The 19917-nt window shown below is 37.1% G+C and overlaps 1 protein-coding gene across 1 annotated transcript; it reads left to right on the forward strand.

Moving 5' to 3' along the window:
* The first annotated feature begins 84 nt into the window (after positions 1–84).
* On the forward strand, positions 85–16143 carry ERH (ERH mRNA splicing and mitosis factor). The gene is made up of 4 exons (XM_079127189.1): positions 85–300; positions 3554–3641; positions 9665–9785; positions 15582–16143. The coding sequence occupies exons 1-4, from the start codon at positions 100–102 to the stop codon at positions 15682–15684; spliced, it is 513 nt and encodes a 170-aa protein (XP_078983315.1). The 5' UTR covers positions 85–99; the 3' UTR covers positions 15685–16143.
* Positions 16144–19917: the final 3774 nt, after the last annotated feature.

The raw sequence follows: 19917 nt of genomic DNA on the forward strand, positions 1-19917 counted from the left end.
TGTATGAAGCATGGGGTACAGAAGATAGTGTAATGAAAGAAAATCTTCTTCCTAAAGCTCCGAAACTTTCCCTTACGTAGTTCATCGCCCTTATAAAAGATGGCTGAAGCAGCGTCAATATCTGCTCTAGCTGCCGGAAATGAGTGCACCTCTATGGTCCAAAAGGCTTTTTTGCGTCGCTCTTCCGACGACTTCCTGTGGCTCCTCTCGCGGGGATTGGCTGTTGGCGGCGTTGTGGCTGAGCTCGTGTGCGGCGGCGGTATCGGCAGCGGCTGCAGCAAGAAAGAGTTTGGCGCGATGGTGAGAAAGGCCTCAGCGGCCACCCGACCCCCCAGCCTTCGGGGCAATCTCTGCCCGTATATCTTTCTATCCTTTCCGCCCCCAACCATTTTTCGCCAGCGTGCTGTTCCCGACCCCTGCAGTTCGTGGGTCGACCCTTCTTCCTCTTCCCGCCGCGGAGACGCCGGGCCTGGCTTTAGGCCCCGCACCCGGGTCCGCCTTGCCGTGGCGCGCCCGCCTGTTGGTTGGGTCGAGGCGTGCAGTGGGCCTGAGAGTGCGCCTTCTCCCGAGTGCTAGTTGGTGGAGGAAGGCCTGGGGATGGTGTTCTTTGCCTCCAAATACTCAAGCCTGCTGTAGGAACAATGGCCGAGGGGTGTTTCCGAAACTGACAGATTTGTCAGCTTCCTGTACCCCGCGTGTGGGCCAGGCGGGGTCGTACTTGCTTTGTAGTGTGCTTCTTCAGCCATTCCCTTTTGTTTTCCTGCACTTTCCTGGCCTTTAAAAAAATAATAATAATAATTTTTTTTTTCTAAGATCTCTAGGTGCATCATTTAGTGTTTCAGTCAACTGCAATCCCGTTCTTGCACTTATTTATTTTCTCTGGGCCAGAATCTGAAAAGATAGGCTCAGCCTGGGGTTCAGGCCTTTTAGAATCTGATTGGGGTGATAGTAGAGTGGGTGGGTTTTTCGTTTGTTTTGTTTTTAAATCAAAAGAGAAATGCCTACAGGGATTACAGGGACTCGGAATTATTCTACACTTACCCTTTTCTTTTCTAGTTGCTGCAACTATTACGAGTTAACTTTTTTAAGTTGTACTTTTCTGAGTTTTTTCAGGGTTTGACCCAGCATAGGCGTCAAAGGAGGACTACAAATTGAAGGCCAGGTTTTAGTTCCTATTTTGCCATAACTAGCAGTGTGACCTTGACTGAGTCATTCTACCTGAGTTTCCTTCTTTCTCTACCTGTATTTCACTATTTGGTATTGTATTAAAATATTTTAATTCTGAGAAAGTGACAGTAACTAATATCAATCCACTTTTATTGGACAATTGTCAGCGACAGCTTTTTTTTTTTCGGTTTGTTTTAACTTTGGGGAAAGCATTCGAAACTAATTAGCAAACTGTATGTATTGTAATATTTCTGCAACAACAATAGGTTTATAATTTAGTTGGAAAGAAAAGGTACCCAAGAAAAAGTACAAAGAAGCTTTACTGAGTACCTACAGGCAATAAGTGAACTCCACTTTTGAGAAGGAGTCATTAAGGACTCAGAGACCTTAGTCCCTTAGATATCTCTTTAGGGTTCATGTGTGTGGGACTTTGCTTTTCAAAGCCAGATTAACTGTTCATCGGACTGAATAACTGCTTTTTTGTAATCAGAATTAGGTTTCTATTAAGGAAATTTTGCATTAACTTTTTCCTGATTTGCGTTTTACAGTCTCTTATCAAAAAAAAAAAAAAAGCTCATATTTTTGGTCATTTCCTTGAGAAAGGTTCATAAGAAAGTCAAGGATCAATTCTGTCCAGAAGGAAGAAAACCAGTAAGCCAAAGAGACCAAAAGTGGTTTGGGAGGTATTATGTATGATCTTCAAAAATTGTTAATAGGAAAACACTGCTGCTTAAAAAAAAAAAAAAAAAAAAAAAAAAAAAAAATGACATTTTGACTACAGTTTTTAAAATTTAGTCACATTTCATCATAGTTTTTTTGGGGATGGGGATGGGGAAGGTGGTACCGAGGGTTGAATTTAGGGACACAGACCACTGAGCCACATCCCCAGCACTATTTTGTATTTTATTTAGAGACAGGGTCTCACTGAATGACTTAATGCTTCATGTTGCTGAGACTGGCTTTGAACTCTCCATCCTCTTTACCTCAGCCTCCTGAGCCTCTGGGATTATAGGCGTGCACCACTGCACCCTGCTCATAGTAGTTTTTAATCCTTTTATTTGAGGGACTATACCGAAAATAGTAAACTTTGCACACTGGTTCATTTTAAGACTAGATAGGAAAAGCAATATACCATGTAACTATTTCTATGTGTTACTCTTTCAAATAAATTAGTCTTTAATTTGCATTAGAATTAGAACAAAATGAATATAGTAGCAAGTGGTATAGCTAGGGTATAGGTCAAGCCCTGTTGCAAGAGTGCTATAGTGTGGCAAATGATACAGAAATCCCCCCAGCCATCTCCACTCTCGCATGCTAGGCAAGTGAACCCAGAGCTTTATTTTAGTATTTTATTTATCAACTTTACGTGCATGGCAAAAAAAAAAAATGTACAGGGGGATAATCTCAATAAACGTAGTAATTCTCAACTGAGCAATATTCTCCCAACCCCCAGGGACATTTGGCAATATCTAGAAATATTTTTGGATTTCACAACTTGAGGGGGAAAGTATTTGTCATATCTAGTGGGGATAGGCCAGGGATGCTCTTAAATATCCAACAATACCCAGAGAATCATCTATCCCAAAATGTAATAGAGTTGGAAATGAGAAACCCTGAAATTGACCCACCAACAAAAACCATGTTACCTGGTGAATGTGAGAGGAAAGCCATAAATCTATCTGCTGTTCTTCAGGCATATTCATATTTCTTACTGTTTTAAATTAGTCTAACAGTTTCATGAATCTAGTGTTAAAGACAAATGATTTTGCTGTAAGCTCCTGAAGGCAAGTCATCTACCAGGCGAACAGTTTAATGGATTTTTTTAGGGCAGTACTAATTTTATACAACCAATTTTGTCTTATGCCTTGATGTTAGAGTATAACCCCTGTATAAAATACTACTCCACCATTGTGCTAAAGTTGGAAAAAGAACATTGGTGATAAAGTGCTTGGAATGATTTTTCTTTTTCTGAGTTTTTATTAGGGACTCAATAGAGCTGAAGATAAAAAGTGACCAGTGGAGTCAGAAAACCTTAGTAGGTTTATAATTTAGTTGGAAAGAAAAGGTATCAAAGAAAAGGCAGTACAAAGGAGCTTTTGCTGAGTACCTACAGGCAGTAAGTGAACTCTGCCTTTGAGAAAGAGTCATTAAGGACTCAGAGACCTTAGTCCCTTAGGAGACTTTATAGGAGAGATGTGAATGCAGCTGTTAATACCACACTTGGGCCAAGGCCTAAATATTGTAGGATGAACAACTGGATCAATTACATTTTAAGAACTGACAATCATGTATTGTCTGACAATCACAAATGGGAATTCTGTGTTGTACTGTGAATTTCTCAAATGCAAGTCAGAAACTTATATTGTAATTGCTTTTTCCCCTATAGTCTCACACCATTTTGCTGGTACAGCCAACCAAGAGGCCGGAGGGCAGAACTTACGCTGACTATGAGTCTGTGAATGAATGCATGGAAGGTAAGTGTAATCCTAATCAAGGAGTAAAAATCTTTGAGAGTTTTGTCCCACCCTGACATTCTTTATTAAAATATGTCTCATTTGGGAACTGGACTTTTGCCTCTAGATTACTTGAATTGTTAATTTGAGTAGGGGAAGTAAATATTAGAGTAGACTGTATTTGTTGGATTTTTCATACATTTAAATGTATATACTGTGTTTTCTTTGCTGTAAATATTACTTTACTGTTTTAAATCAAGCTTATTGTTTTGTGAATTTTTATTATCATTATTTTGTTATATTGCATTACATAAATACAGATATCCCCACCATAGAGTGGTTAAGGCAGGCTCTGGGGTTGGCCTCTGAACCCAGTAGCCTGTCCATTAAACAAACATTAAAAGCTGTTTAGATTTGATTACAGTCCATCAGACTTTGTTAGAAAATAAACAATAGCTTAGAGAGTAAAGGCTAAAGAAACCAAATCAACATAGTTTATTAACCATTTGATAACTGACATCACCTGAAGGGAACTATTAGCCTTTAATGTTTCTTTACTCAGTAAAGCATTAGAGTACATGGATTGGATATTCACAAGTCAAAACTAACTGGATTATACCTAAAATCTGTCATGTAAAACCAATAATGAGTATTACGTGAGAAAAAATACTTGTAATCAGTATCTTTTAGGAAGCAAACTAAAGTCCATAGTTTACATTGGAGTTTATTCTTTACATAGTACAGTTTTATAGATTTTGCCAAATTCATGAGGTCACGGATTCACCATTATAGGATCATATGAAATACTTTTGCAGCCCTAAAAATTACCTGTGCCCTACCTGTTCATTCTTCACTAACCCACTCTCCAGATCGCTGACAACCAGTGGTCTTATTATTGTCGCCATAGTTTTGCCTTTTTTAGAAAGTCTTTCCTTAGTGTTCTTGTAGTGTTCTTGTGATGGTCCAGGATCCCTTCACAGCTACCAAAATCTGCAAGTGTTAAATCCCTTACATAAAATGGTGTAGCATTTGCATGTAACCTACACACACCCTTCTGCATACTTTAAATTATCTCTTAGATTATTTATAGTACTTCATGTAGTGTAAATGCAGTGTAAACACTTGTTAAACTTTGTTTAGAGAATGATGACAAAGAAAAGTGTATGTTCAATATAAATGCAATTTCTTTTTTCAGATGTTTTCAATTCATAGTTGAACGCATGGATACCAAATCTGTGTATATGAAGGGCTGATTGTACTGGTTCATTATCTCATGTAGCCTTTTCATGCTGGCTTCTTTCATCTAACAATATGCATTTAGGGTTCTTCCATGTCTTGTCATGATTTGATAGCTCCTTTTATTTTTTTTTCTCTTTATTAAAATTAGAAGTAATGATTTATTTTCCATTTTAGAAAGTTAAAAAATGAGGAGCCCAGGGTGTAATTCAGTGATGTCAGTGATAAAGCACTGAACTAGCATGCATGCAATCCTGGGTTCCATCCCCAGTGCTATTTTTTAAAAAAAAAGTTAAAAATGTTAAAGCAGAATTACTGAATCAGTTCTCACATAGCAATTGTCAAATGGTAATTTTCTTGGTTTATTTTCTTTCTTATATTAATATTCTTCTGTAAACCAGAACTTTTCCTCCCTAATCCCCCCACCCCCAAATTTTTATAAATGAAGACTTTTTAGAGCAGCTTCAGGTTTATTTAAAAAAAAAAAAAAAAAAAATGGGAAAGTAGAGTTCCAACGACCCCCTTTCCTTCTCCTCTCCACTTTCCCTTATTACTACCTTTTGTATTAGTGTGATACATTTGTTGCAATTGGTGAGCCAATATTGATACATTCATTAAAATTCACAGTTCACATTAGGGTTCACTTTATTTTTTTATATTTTTTTTAGTTGTCAATGGACATTTTTATTTATTTATTTGTTTGTCTGTGGTGCCGAGAATTGAACCCAGTGTCTCGTGCATTTTAGGCAAACGCTATACCACTGAGCCAAAACCCCAACCCCTAAGGTTCACTTTTTGGTTTGAACATTTTATAGACTTTGTTATATGTATAACAGCATGTATCTGCCTTATGCTATCATACAGAAACACGCTACCCTGCAAATATGGTGTTCTATCTATAATTTCCTCCAAACCACTAGCACCCACTGTCTTTAGTTTACTGTCTCTAGTTCTGCCATTTCCAAAATGTCATGTTAATTTTAATTGTAGGTGGACAAAATACCTTTATTTTACTTATTTATGTGCTATGCTGAGGATCAAACCCAGTGCCTCCAATGTGCCAGGCAGGTGCTCTACCACTGAGCTACCACCCCAGACCTCACCTATATTTTTTCATGGTTTTATAGCTCGTTTCTTTTTATCATTGAATAATATTCCATTGTATGGATATATCAGTTTGATTATCCTTTTACCTATTTAAGAACATCTTGGTTGCTGCTTTTAAAGTTGCGGGGGTTTATTGTGGATGTATTTTCAGCTCATTTGGGTAAAAACCTAGTAGCATGATTATTGAATCATGTGGTTAAGACTATGTTTGTTTTGGTAAGAAACTACCAGACTTGTCTTCCGAAGGGGCTATATCATTTCATGTCCCCACCAGAAATGAATGAGAGTTCCTTTCACTCTACATCCTTGCCAGTGTTTGGTGGTATCATTACTTCAGGCTTAAACCATTCTAATGAGTGTGTGGAGTTGACCAGTAATGTATGATGTTGAACATTTTTTTTAATATGCTTATTTGCCATCTGATTCTTTGGTGAGGTGTCTGTTCAGATCTTCTGTCCACTTTTTTATTGAGTGTATTATTGAATCTTAGAAGTTCTTGATGTATTTTGGATACAAGACCTTTATCACATAATGTGTATTGCAAAGATTTTTTTGTCTTAGTTTCTTGATAGTGTCCTTTGCAACATGGAAATTAATTTCATGAAGTCCAACTTAGGTGTTTTTTCTTTCATTATTTATGATTTGTCATCTAAGAAACCATTGGTCTAATCAAAGTTTTTCTAAGACTTTTTTTTTTTTGATGCCAGGAATTGAACCCAGGGTGCTTCACCATTGAGTGACATCCCAGCCCCCCCTTTTTGTTTTTTTTGTTTTTTTTTTTTTTTTAAATGTTTTATTTTGATGCAGGGTCTTGCTGAGTTATTTAGGGCCTTGCCAACTTGCTGAAGCTGGCTTTGAACTTGAATTCTGCCTCAGGCTCCGAAGCTGCCGGGATTACAGGTGTGCACCACCATGCCCAGCTTTCCAAGACATTTTATCATTTTACCAGTTACTTTTAGGTCTCTGGTTCATTTTGAATGAATATTTATTTATGGTGTGAGGAATAGACCCAACTTCATTCTTCTGCATGTATGTAACTATTCAGTTGTGTTAGCACTGTTTGTTGAAGACCATTCTTAATCCATTGAGTTTTTTTGGCACTGTTAATGAAAGGCAGTTGACTATAAATGTGAAGGTTTGTTTCTGGACTCATTTCTGTTCCATTGATCTGTGTGTTTGTCCTTGGGCTAGTATCACTCTCTCAATTATGATAATTTTGTAATAAGTCTTAAATCAGAACTTTGTTCTTTTTTGAAATAGTTTGGTTATCCTGAGTCTCTTGAATTTCCATGTCAAGTTCAGGATCAACTTGTCAGTCTCTCCAAAAGCAGCTCGATGTAGGTCAGTTGTGGGGAGTATTACCATCTTTCTCTCTCCCTCTCCCCTCTTTCCTCCCCCCTCCCTTTACAGTACTGAGGATTGAAACCCTAGGGGCTCACACATGCCAAGTGAGCACTCTTACCCTAACCTACATTCCCAGCTCTTTTTTAAATTTTATTTAGGTCTTTACTTTCAGTGACATTTTGTAGTTTTTGATGTACAAGTCTTGTGCTTCTTTTTTATTAAATTTGCTCCCAAGAACTGTTATTCTTTTTTATACTGTTGTAAGTGGAGTTTTCCTTATTTCATTTTCAGGTTGTTCATTGTTAGGTGTAGAAATACAGTTGGTTCTAATATGTTGTTTTTTTTGTTTTGTTTTTGCTACTGGGGATTGAACCCCAGGGTCACTTAACCCTGAACTCTATCCTCAGCCCTTTTTTACATATTATTTATTTAGAGACAGAGTCTTGCTGCCTCGTTGCGTAGTACCTTAGTAAGTTGCTGAGGCTGACTTTGAACTTGCAATCTTCTGTCTCATTCTCCCAAGCTACTGGGATTACAGGCATGCACCACTATGCCTAGCTCATATGTTGATCTTAACTATAAGTTTGCTGCACTTATTCGTTGGTTCTGATAGATTTTTTTGGTGGTTTCCTTAGGTTGTTCTGTTCAACAGAGATAGTCGTACTTATTCTCTTGCAGATATAAATGCCTGGTTTCTCTCTTTCTTGCCTAATCATCCTTGCTGAATATGTAGTACAGTGTTGAATGGAAGTGGCTAGAGTAGATGCTTTAGTCTTCTTCCTAATCTAAGCAGAAAAGCATCCAGTAAGTGTAATGGTAGCTATGAATCAGTGCCTTTTTATGGCGAATAGTGAATTTATTTTATTGGTTTTTATGTCCTTTCCAGATAATGTGCTCTGTAGACAATTATGTTAGTATTGTGATTTTGCTTATTTTAGTATCTTTATATTTTGGAATACTGAGAAGTATATTACATGTTTTAATGCTTTATATGCATTATTTCACATAACCCTCCCAACCCTGTGAAAAGAGGGACTATTGTTGTCTCCCTTTGACAGGTAAGGCTTATTTATGGGTAGAGTCATTTGTCCACGATTTCATGATTATAAACAGACAGCTGGAGTTCAGGTCTGTTATAGTCTAGCATCCAGAATCTTAAGTACCATATTAAGAGAAACTTCAAGCTGGTTGTGGTGGCACATGTCTATGATCCTAGTGACTCTGGAGGCTAAGACAGGAAGATTGCAAGTTTAAATAAGACCAGCCTCAACAACTTAGTGAGACCTTGTATAAAATAAAAAATAAAAAGTGCTAGGGATGTGTGGCTCAGTCTGCGGATGTGTGGTTCAGTGGCTTAGTGGTTGAGAACCCCTGACTTCAATCCTTGGGTATCAAAAAAAAAAAAATTAGGGTAAGCAAGCTTTAACCTCATTACCAATTTTTATTGTTTGGTTTTTTGTTTTTTTGTTTTTTTTTTTTAATTGCATCAAAATCCAAAGGCAAAATACTCATTTGTCACCCATCATTCCAATGTCATTTGTCACCCATCATTCCAATGTATAGTGTTTTTCATTACATACTTCGTGGTCTTAGGAAGACTTACTGAATAATCTGATGTTATAAACCACAGTGTTACCCTTTTTTTGTGTGTGTATGCTAGAGATCAAACCCACACATGCTAGGCAAGTGTTCTACCAGTGAGCTGCATCCTTAGACCTAGGTCACCATTTTTTTGAACCATCAGATGACAAACCTTTAAAGCCCATTTAGCTCCAGTGGTTTGAAGTAATCATTTTATTCTTAAGGCACAAAATGGCTACCAACATTCTAGTGGATTTTTTTTTTTTTTTTTTTTTTTTTTTTAATGTTACTACTGGGGCTGGGGCTAGGGCTGCAGCTCAGTGGTAGAATGTCTGCCTTGCACATGGGAGGCACTGGGCTTGATCCTCAGCACCACATAAAAAATTAAGTTATGGTCTGGTGCTGTGGCTCAGTCATAGAGTGCTTGCCTGGCATGTGTGAGACACTGTCTTCAATCCTCAGCACCACATAAAAATAAACAAAATAAAGGTATTGTATCCATCTACAACTAAAAAAAAAAAGTTTTTTTTAAAGTTACTAGTGGCAGGGCCGGGGAGATAGCTCAGTTTTTAGAGTGTTTGCCTTGCAAGCATAAGGCCCTGGGTTCGATCCCCAACACCACACAAAAAGAAAAAAATTACTAGTGGCAGTAATTAAAATGATCAATCTACCATTCTTTTCCCAGTTCAGTTTTACTGAAATATATCGACATAAAGAACTACTCTTATATAATCTTTTGCAGTTGTAAGTTCTTGGTTTTTTTTCTCCTCACTTAGGAGTTTGTAAAATGTATGAAGAACATCTGAAGAGAATGAATCCCAACAGCCCCTCTATCACATACGATATCAGTCAGTTGTTTGATTTCATCGATGATCTGGCAGACCTCAGCTGTCTTGTGTGAGTATTAGCTACCGTATCTTTAACTTGCATTTTTGTATTGTGCATCTGTTTGAGGTGGTTTATATTGGGAGTTCACTGTGTGTTTGACATTTATCTTTGCATTTTGCATACTTTATACTAGTTATTTCACTTACATATAGGTCATAAATTGATAACAATGCCAAAAGTGCAGGGATGTCTTAAAACTTTGCTAATTGATAGCATTACTATTGCAGAGAGACTTCTAATTAAGAAATTTCATATCCTAATTTTTTTTATACCTAATCTTTTTCTTAGGCCTCCACACCTTCCAGTCTTTGTCTTAAAGCAGTTAGCTTTGAATTAAAACTAAGACTATTCTTTTTTTAAAAACTTAAATATATATGGGATCGAAATTTAATTTTAATCCTATTTCGTGTAAACATATTTATTTTGGTTTACTGGAATGAGTTTTTTTTTAGATCCTTATGTTTTCTATTCTCTGTGATTTGTCAGATTTTTTAAAATATTTTTCTTTTTGTCATAACAATGTTTTATAGTCATAATTTGCTTATCACCATTATTACTAAGGAGCATAAAGTGTTAGAGAATGACTTAATCTTCTCACCATTTGTGAATGAGAAACTAACTGTAAATACAGCTCATTTTACAGAGGAAAATGGAAGCACTTTAGGATGACATTCAGTCATCCTAAAAGATGACTGAAAGTAAGAAAACTTACTGCATAGAATGTGAGGGAGCAGTATTGAAAACATAGGACCTACCCACAGGCACTTCTGAACCATTACTGCAGGATGAGCGAATGAGATACTCAAAATTGGGAGATTGATAATGATGAGGTCTGTGGATCTGGTCAAGGAGGAGCAGGGAAATAAGAAGTTTGAAAATGAGTGCAAGGCACTGAGGGGCCTAGGTATCAGCAGAATCATCTACTGGATATGAAATCACCAATAACTTGTGTTTTTACTGTCTAAAATTTAAGAACAAGAAACTGTTTTTGTTCACTACTATATCCCCAGTATCTAGAATAGAATTTGAAACATAGTTAGCACTGAGTAAATATTGGTTGCATGTCATCCATATAATATGATTTGAAGCACAGTTTATTAAAATGATTGATAAATTCTGGGCTGGGGAGATAGCTCAGTTGGTAGAGTACTTGTCTTGCAAGCACAAGGCCCTGGGTTCGATCCCCAGCACCGCAAAAAAAGATTGGTAAATTGTTTAGAGAGCTAAATTCTCTAAACAAAGGTGAAAGACCTTTATGCTAAATTTTGGAGGATCTTATATTAGAAATCTTGAAATTATATAACTGATGAACTTCAAGATTATAATTGTCCTAAGTGTATTAACGTTGAGAAATTTTTACACTTGGAATTAAAAACTGACTAGATGCCTCAGTTGGAACTTAAGGCTTTAATACGAGTTCATATATAGAACCTTCTATCTTTGAATTATTGGTTGATTTTTAAAAACTAACAGTTATCTGCATGATTTTTTAAGACATCATTTAGTCAGATGTCAGTTATCTAATCCTAATGCTCTGAACTTTGGTGCTCATTCCCAGTAAATGGGAAGTAATTTAAAGCTAAGGATTGTTTTACTCACACTGGGAGAAGCTGTGGTTAAGAGCTTACTGGAGTTTCTGAATTAAACATAGCTGAATTTGAATCTTAGCACCATTAGTTAACTCCTTTGGGCAAGTTAACTCAGCATTGCTAAACCTTAGTTTGCTCATTTGTAAAATTTGTTTATTATTTATTTATTGGTACTGGGAATTGAACCCAGGGGCACTTAGCCAATGACCCACATCCCTAGCTCTTTTTATATTTTATTTTGAGACAGGGTCTCACCAAGTTACTGAAGCCCTCACTAAATTGATGAGGCTGGCCTTGAACTCATGATCCTCCTACCTCAGACTCTTGAGTTGCTGGGATTACTGGCATGAGCCATGGTGCTGGCTCATTTGTAAAAGTTACTTAAATCTACTTCCCAAGACAATTTATGAGGCCCAAGTGCTTAACACATCAATAGCAGATATATAATAAGAACTCCATTTTTAACTAGATTGATGGAGTCAGAACAGGATTTTATTGTGTTCTGTAAAATTTGTCACAAATTTATGAATTTTTGAATTTCAGTTTAACAGCTATATTGTACTGTTAACCAATAAAAATGTTTAGGGTTTTTGGCAATATAAAAAGCACACAAAGTAAAATACTGATTATAAAGGACATTCTGCAAGCATGTTATTCATGATAGGACATAACTGTGTTGTTAAATGTAAACCAGAAACCATATCTAGCATGCTAAGATGTTATTACTATTACCTAGATAATTCTTTGCAGCTCACGTAGTTTAGGTATAAGATGCATGGTAATCTGCAGTTAATTATCTCTTTAAAAAGCTATAAGTTGTAGCTTAAGTTATGTTTCTGTTTCTAATGTTAAAAATTGAATTTAGGATTTAGACCATTTTTCCCACATGACTTTGATTATATCCCTTTTGTTATTTGGATATTCTAGAGAAAGGAAGTATTTCCAAAGGGGTCACCTACCGTTGTGACACTTCCTGTAAGCTCATATCCCATATCTTGCCCTCCCCCCCCCCCCCTTTTTTTTCTTTTGAGATGTGGTCTGTGTATTACCCAGATTGGTCCTCCTCCTCTTAATCAAAGATAATTTGAACTGTTACTTCTCAGACCAGGGATTGAAAATTGTTGTATTCCTTCCTCTATTAAATTTGTATAGCCAAAAAAAAAAAAAAAAAAAGGTTTTTTGTTTGTTTGTTTGTTTGTTTGACCAAGACATTAGAATGAATTGGACAAACCTTTCCTGTGTTCATGTATGACTACACTACCAATGAAACTCTACATCATGTACAACCACAAGAATGGAATCATAATTAAAATTATCTATATATAATATGTCAAAATACACTTTACTGTCTACATATCTAAAAAGAACAAATGAAAAGAAAACTGTGTGGCCATGAGCTAGGACCTTTTTTTTCCCCCCTTTCTCTCTCTCTTTTTTTTTTTTTGTCTTGGGGATTGAACTCAAGGACACTCAACCACTGAGCCACATCTCCAGGCCTTTTTTGTATTTTATTTAGAGACAGGGTCTCGCTTGAGTTACTTAGTGCCTCACCGTTGCTGAGGCTGGCTTTGAACTTTTGATCCTCCTGCCCCGGCCTCCTAAGCCACTGGGATTACAGGCATGTGCCACTGCACCCAGCTTTTCTTTCTCTTTTGCAGTATTGGGGATTAAACCCAGGGCCTTGTGTATGATAGGCAAGCACTCCACCACTGAGCTACATTCCCAGCCCTTTATTTTAAGAGAGAGTGTCTCTTAAGTTGCTAGGACTGTTCTCGAATTTTCAATCCTTCTGCCTCACTCTAACCCAGGACTTCTTAAAATCCTTTTCCCCAAAATCCCTTATTTAAAGCATTATTGAGCTAGGGGTGTGCAGCTCAATGGTAGAGAACTTGCCTAGCATGCTAGACCCAGGTTGAATCATCAGTACCACAAGAAAGAAATCATTAAACTAAAAAACAGTATAGAAGAAAATGGAATATGTAACTTGACTGAGGTAATGAAAAGGTGCTTCTAATCAGAAAAACAACCTGGTGTCAGCAGAGATAGTGCTGATTTCTTGGCTCAGACCCTCACGTTGTTTGAGCCTACATTCATTTACTGTAACAGTGGGCGAAAAATTCATTTGTACCAACAGCTAGGAATTTTATTAATATACTTAACATTTAATTGTCACATTTTCGAGTGCCAGTTAAAAGCCATCAACTGACAGCCTTTTGTAAAGAAGGCATTATTACTATTTCATGAGCTGGAAAATAGCTTGCCGGAGTGATATTATGGGATGGAATGGTCTAAATCTCTCCCACCCAGATGAGATGGTTCTGAGAAATTCTGTCCCTTTTGAATCCTTTTTCAAGGTTAATATAAATACTGTAGTCTCTTCTCCACACCCTAAAGTAGACTAGATTTATTTAGGTAGGAAACCTGAACAGACGACAGTAAAAAAAAATTCTCGCTTTTTAGAGTGTTCTCATTGTAACAAGGATGCTTAGGAGAAAACCAAATATTTCTTTATATTTGATTAAGGATTTTACAGATCAGAAAACTGCATTTTTTAATAAACCAGTTCTGGCCTTATCATTCAGAGGAAAAATATGATGTTTATTATATAAAGCATTCCTACTTTGGAATTTGTTTCCCTTGCCAAAAGTTGGTGTGTGAGTTAACAGTGAGGACTCCGGCTTTAGGAGCATAAAGGTCTTACTTGCCCAGCATCACTTAGCTATTTAGTTGCTTCACTTCTTTGCGCCTTTGTTTCCTCACTTGTGAAAAAATAATGATAATTGTACCTTCTAACAGGGTTATTACAAAAAGGATGAAGTGAGTTATTCACATTTAAAACAATACCTAGTATTTGGTAAAGTCTTAATAAGTACTTTTATTGGTATAATTTTTTACTTAGAAATTGAAGAATGAAGCTTCTGGCTAAAATGAGGTAATAACTGATAAATCAAATACTTTGTTTTTCTAAGGTAACTCTAAGGTATCTTCTTAGGCAAACTAAATGAACCCCTAAAAGCAAACCAGGTCTTTTACCTCTCTGGGATGCTGTGCAGTGTTCCCACCAGGTGGTGCACACAGCTTTGAAACACTTCTTTGTATTATCTCTGATGACTTACTGCTTTTTTATACTACAACTGTAGTTGAGAACTCATATGAAGAATGTATTACTTAACAGCTAAATTTCAGTTGTAGGTCAGTTGGAAGGTTTCTCTTTTTCCAAGTCTTGCAAGGTAATCTTAAGAAGTAATTGGCTATTAAATGTACTATGGGCTCTGAAAACATTCAGAGTCCCATGGAAGTTTTACTGCTAGTGCTGTTCATCACACCTTCACCCTTCTCTTCTGTCAAGAGAGCTTTTGGAGCTTGCTTTGTGTTCTGAAAATTCTCTTCCACAGGCCTCATAGTATTTGTTTTCTTGTGGCACGGGGGATAGAACTCAGAGAAACTGGACCTGAGCCACATCCCCAGCCCTTTTTTAAATTTTTTTGAGACAGGATCTTGTTAAGTTTCCCAGACTGTCTTCAAACTTAGGATCTTTTTGCCTCCCATGTATCTGGAATTATAGGTATGCACCACTGCACCCAGATCTAGTGTTATTTATCTTCAAAAGAAATGCTAAAATATAGGTTATTAGATTTCCTTCTGTGACTACTTTTTGCAGGGGAGGACCAGAGGTGTAGCTCAGTGGTAGAGTGCTTGCCTGACATATACATGAGGCCCTGGGTTCAATCCCCAGCACCATAAAAAAAATAAAATATACAGGAAAAAATCAACAGGAACTCTTTTCCAATATGTTTTTTAAGATTCCTAAATCTTAAATTAATTCAAAAATAAATTTAGCAAATCTAAACTTTATACTAGTGTTTGGTTTTGTTTTTTAATCACAAAAGGAACTGTAAAAATAGAAACTATGTGGGAGAAAGAACACATGGTTTCTGGTGGTACTAGGCTGAGAAGTAGAAATGTAACATTGAGCATTTAACTTAACAGCTCTGGGCCTTGGTTTCTTTTTTCATTATAAGATTATACTAGGTGACCTGAAGTTCATATTGGTTAAAATTTAGCAGCTATATAAGCAACTTTTTCAACATTTCATTAAGATCACATATGGGAATGTGCACATCAGTGCCATCATTGGGCAGTTATAATTTGAGGCTTTAAACACATGTCAGTAATTGACCACTATAACTTTGCTTATGACCTTTCTGTTCCTCAGTTACCGAGCTGATACCCAGACATACCAGCCTTATAACAAAGACTGGATCAAAGAGAAGATCTACGTGCTCCTTCGTCGGCAGGCCCAACAGGCTGGGAAATAATTGAGCTGGAAGCATTAGGGGGCTGGGGGTGGGCTTGGAACACAGGTGTGTACAGCGTGCTGTAGTGAAAGTTTTGTATTATAGTAATCCTGTTTCCATTTTGTTACACTCTGGCCAAGATTGAATGTATTAGATGAAATGTGAGGGTCTTTGAGGATCTTTTCAATCTGAAACCCCCGTTGCCCCTTTTTTCTTTTTTCTTTCTTCTTTTTTTTTTTTCGTTTTTTTTTTTTTTTTTTTTTTTTTTTTTTTTTTACTTAAACATTTTTATGACGATTTAGGTTGCAGTTGCTCTTTGTCAGTTTATGTTGGTTCCAGTCCTTCGAACTGTTCATATCTGCTTTATAACATTCACTGTACTAACCCTTCAAGATCGGGTGGGGGGTGGTGACACAGTTTAGTTATGTCCTCAAGATAAAGTCTTAGTGAAAAATAAATAAATGTTCTTTAGTTATGGTTTCTCACTGAGTGATTTTTTAAATTTTTTTATTTCCAAACATTTGGATTATCTTGAAAAGCATTAACAGTTTTAAAACCAGTAGGCCACTACACAGAAAGAATTTGAGGCAAGTTTATGTGCTGTGAACACTTTGCTGTTGTTTATATGAAACTAGTAAGCTGTTACCTCATTTGTCCGGCATTCAGCAAATCTCATTTGTAGCTCCAAAACTTGTATCTACATTGTTGCAAACATCATACAGACACTTCTGGACACAATGGGATTATGACTTTAACTCACTAGAAGTTAAAAATATCCTAAGTCCAGTGTATTTAATATTCCTAAACTGTGGAACACAGTAGAGTATGGTAGTTTCCCCTTGTGGTCTTGTGGCCAACTAGGAGCTGCAGGTCAGTGCCATTACCCAGCATCACTCTACTGAATGCATATGACTTTCATACTATCTTAAGTCCCAGACCATCTGTAAAAGATTTTCTGGAAAAATAGCTTGCCTGCTGCAGCAGTCAAATGAGCTCCTTGGCTTTGACCAAGTACTCCTTCTGGGAGGTCCTTGGGCCATTTTCAGAGCCTTCAGCAGTTGAATATTCATTATCCACTTCTGTATGGAAGCCATATGGGTGAGGGAAGGTCCACAGAAAAGTACAAAATAGTCTTCCTAAAAGAGTCATGTTGTGATTTAAACTCACCATATTGTACTTCCAGTCATCAGGTATGTGGATACTCCCTTACTCTGTTATCACTTCACCAGGGGCTAGTATCTGAACACACATCCTTCAGATGGGTGGGTTTCAGGGAGGCTCTGGTCTGTTCTGATATTCCCCAACCCTGCTGCCACTTCCACATTAGGGCCTTAACTTCTGTTTTATGCAATACCAAATTGAGTATAGAGTATCTGACAAAAGTATAGCAGTGATTAAAATTTCACTGAATCAGTCAGATTTTAAAATTGAAGTCTCAGAGGAAAAAAAAAAAAAATGGATAACTAAGTAGTGCTGAGAATGTGTTTCAGTGGTTAGAGTACTTGCCTGGGATGTGTGAAGCCCAGGATTTGATTCTTAGCACTGCAAAAGAAAAAAAGAAAAGTCAAATGGTATTGCTTTTCACTTGGCCTGCTCTGCTAATAATTTTATTTCTCTAACAGATATGACCTTGGCTTCATAACAAGAGCAAATCTGATGGGAATGGGATTTTTGAATTATTAAAAGTATAAGGAGAGTAGGGCTGAAATAAACATTTAACCATGTTCAGTACTACACAGAAGAGAAACAAAAGTAACCTTTTAGCTAAGGTGGAATCTGATGAAACTGGTCTGACCTAGCTGTAATCACTAACCCTTTGTTGTTAAGAGATTTGGTATGTTGATTGATTGGCTTTGCCCCAACCATAAGTAAAAAAAGGTTTAATTTCTGCATATTAAGTGATGTACTACTACCCAAAGGTGGAACCTAATAGATAAATTACTAAAATCCTGATTCTCTAACCCACCATACTTTGTTTCATATACTTGAAAATTTCTAAAATATTTCTTGTTAATGGCTACATCTGTTCTTGAGTGCCTAAGAGGTTGCAGGAGTATAAAAGGGAGATTTCAAGTGTCTCCCTTCACTTTCAGTTCCCTGGCTTAAAATATTTCTAGTAACTCACTAAATGCCCAAACTATATGCCTTGGACCTTTTGTTAGAAACAGAGGTGATGGTGTACTGTTTTACTTTTAATAGGGATGACTACACAGTTTGGTACTGTCCTAAGAACAGATGAGGTTGGAAGAAATAGGATGAGGCATCCTACTTCTTTAAGCATCCGGATGACCCTCCTTTGGGATTTTTTTTTTTTTTTTTTTTTTTTTGAAGGTTGAAATGAAAATCAGGATCAATATGTGAACTATTTAATAAATATTACTTGCCAGCCAGGTACAGTAGCACATGCCTGTAATCTCGATAAATTGGAAGGCTAATTCAGGAGAACCATAAGTTCTAAGACCAACCTTGGCAATTTAGTGAGACCTTATCTCAGAAAAGGGCTGGGAATGTAGCTCAGTGGTAGAACCCTCTGGGTTCATTCCCCAGTACTGTAAAGAAAAAAAAAAAAAAAAATATTACTCTGTAGGGATACTTTTAAATGGAGAAATGTTAATTTATATGTTAGCATAATAATACTAGTATCAATACTTAGAAAACATTTTCACATAAATCATCACAGCAGCCCTTTGAGGTAGGAAAGAATGATTTCTGTTAATGAGGAAAAAATAGTTTCAGAGCAGTACCACAGAAACTTTGCCAAATGGAAGAGACAAGGGATTAACCTTAAAGATCTTGAAGGAAATGGGGAACCACACAAAATGAATGGCTGTGAGCAACCTAATGACTCTCTTAATGCCTGTCAAGGGACCTTTTTAGACTCAGATATTTGGATTCACAAGATCTGAAGAGGTCACACTTGGCACAAGTGTACTTTTTTAAAAGCAAACAACTTTCTGACTAGGCAGCAGCAAGTATTTCCCCTCCGTGGGAATAGACCCTGTGGCAGTTCATAAAGCAACCCAGGAATTATTCTAAACACACACACACATACATGCAGACTGTTCAGGTGCAAGAGACAAGACAGATTAAGTGCAAGAGCCACTGTCTTATATCACTCCATAGGTTGAGTCCCTGCAGGAGTCATGCCCCAGTAACAAGTGTCTGCATTCAGAGAAACATGAGGCCATGTCTTCCAGCCAGGTGTAGTTTCTCTCAGTTTTGGTGTAATGTACTAGTAGAGGTTATTTTCACTAGGACCAATCTTGCGTAGTTAATTGTGCCATTGTGTTCCCAAGAATAGAGAGCTAGAAAGCCCACAAATTGTCCATAGAGCATGAGGAGTTTTGTTACTCTTAAGTGTAAAATGAAATGGCACATCTAGCCGGCTTCATGAAGAAAATGACAGTTTGTCTATGATAAGATCTCACTTTGTTACCCAGGCTAGTCTTGTGCTCCTAGGATGAAGTGCTCCTCCAGCCCCAGCCTCCTGAGGAGCTGGGCCTACAGTTTTATGCCACTGTGGCCCAGCTGGGAAGTGTCATTTGAGCTGGGTTTGGAAAGATAGCTAGACTTCGAAAGCAGGAAAATAGAACTCAAGTAATAACAAGATAGCAAAGCACTGGAAGTGTTAGAAAAATAGCAAGTAAACCATGGTGGTGGGAGGAAGGAGAGGCAGGATGAAAGCCAGGAAAGCTACAGCTGCAGTGCCTTAATCAGCGAGCTGAGGGCTTAAATTTAATTCCAGGGGCTGCAGGTCACGTTAAAAGATTTTTCAAGCCAAACCTGTCAAATCATTGCATTAGAAGGATTAAGCACTACTCTTTGTAGACTGGATTGGAAAGCCAAAGACTACAATACCCCAAAGCCAAGTCAAGAGAGGTTTTCAGTGAGACAGTAAGGTGAGAAATCATAGAAGGGCTTTTGCTTTGGATTTTCAGAGGTCTTTTCGATAGTGTGATACAAAGGCAAGTAGCAAATTTACAGGTAAAGAGGGAAATGGTGAAGTATTGTTAGGGAAGGCAAAATTTACTGAGAACTTGAAAAAAAGATCATGTTTATATGAAAACAGTAAGTTGGGGGCCAGGGTTGTGGCTCAGTTGTCAAACCCCTGCCTAGCATGTATGAGGCACTGCATATAAATAAATTTTAAAAATAAAGGTCCATCAACAACTAAAAGATAATTTTAAAAAGTTGGAAGGATGGATTTTCTTTTTTAATAGAAGCAATAATGAAAGTAGAGGAAAGGTCTAAGCT

Source organism: Sciurus vulgaris (assembly GCF_902686455.1).
Source record: "Sciurus vulgaris genome assembly, chromosome: 2".
In the NCBI taxonomy this organism is placed as follows: Eukaryota; Metazoa; Chordata; class Mammalia; order Rodentia; family Sciuridae; genus Sciurus; species Sciurus vulgaris.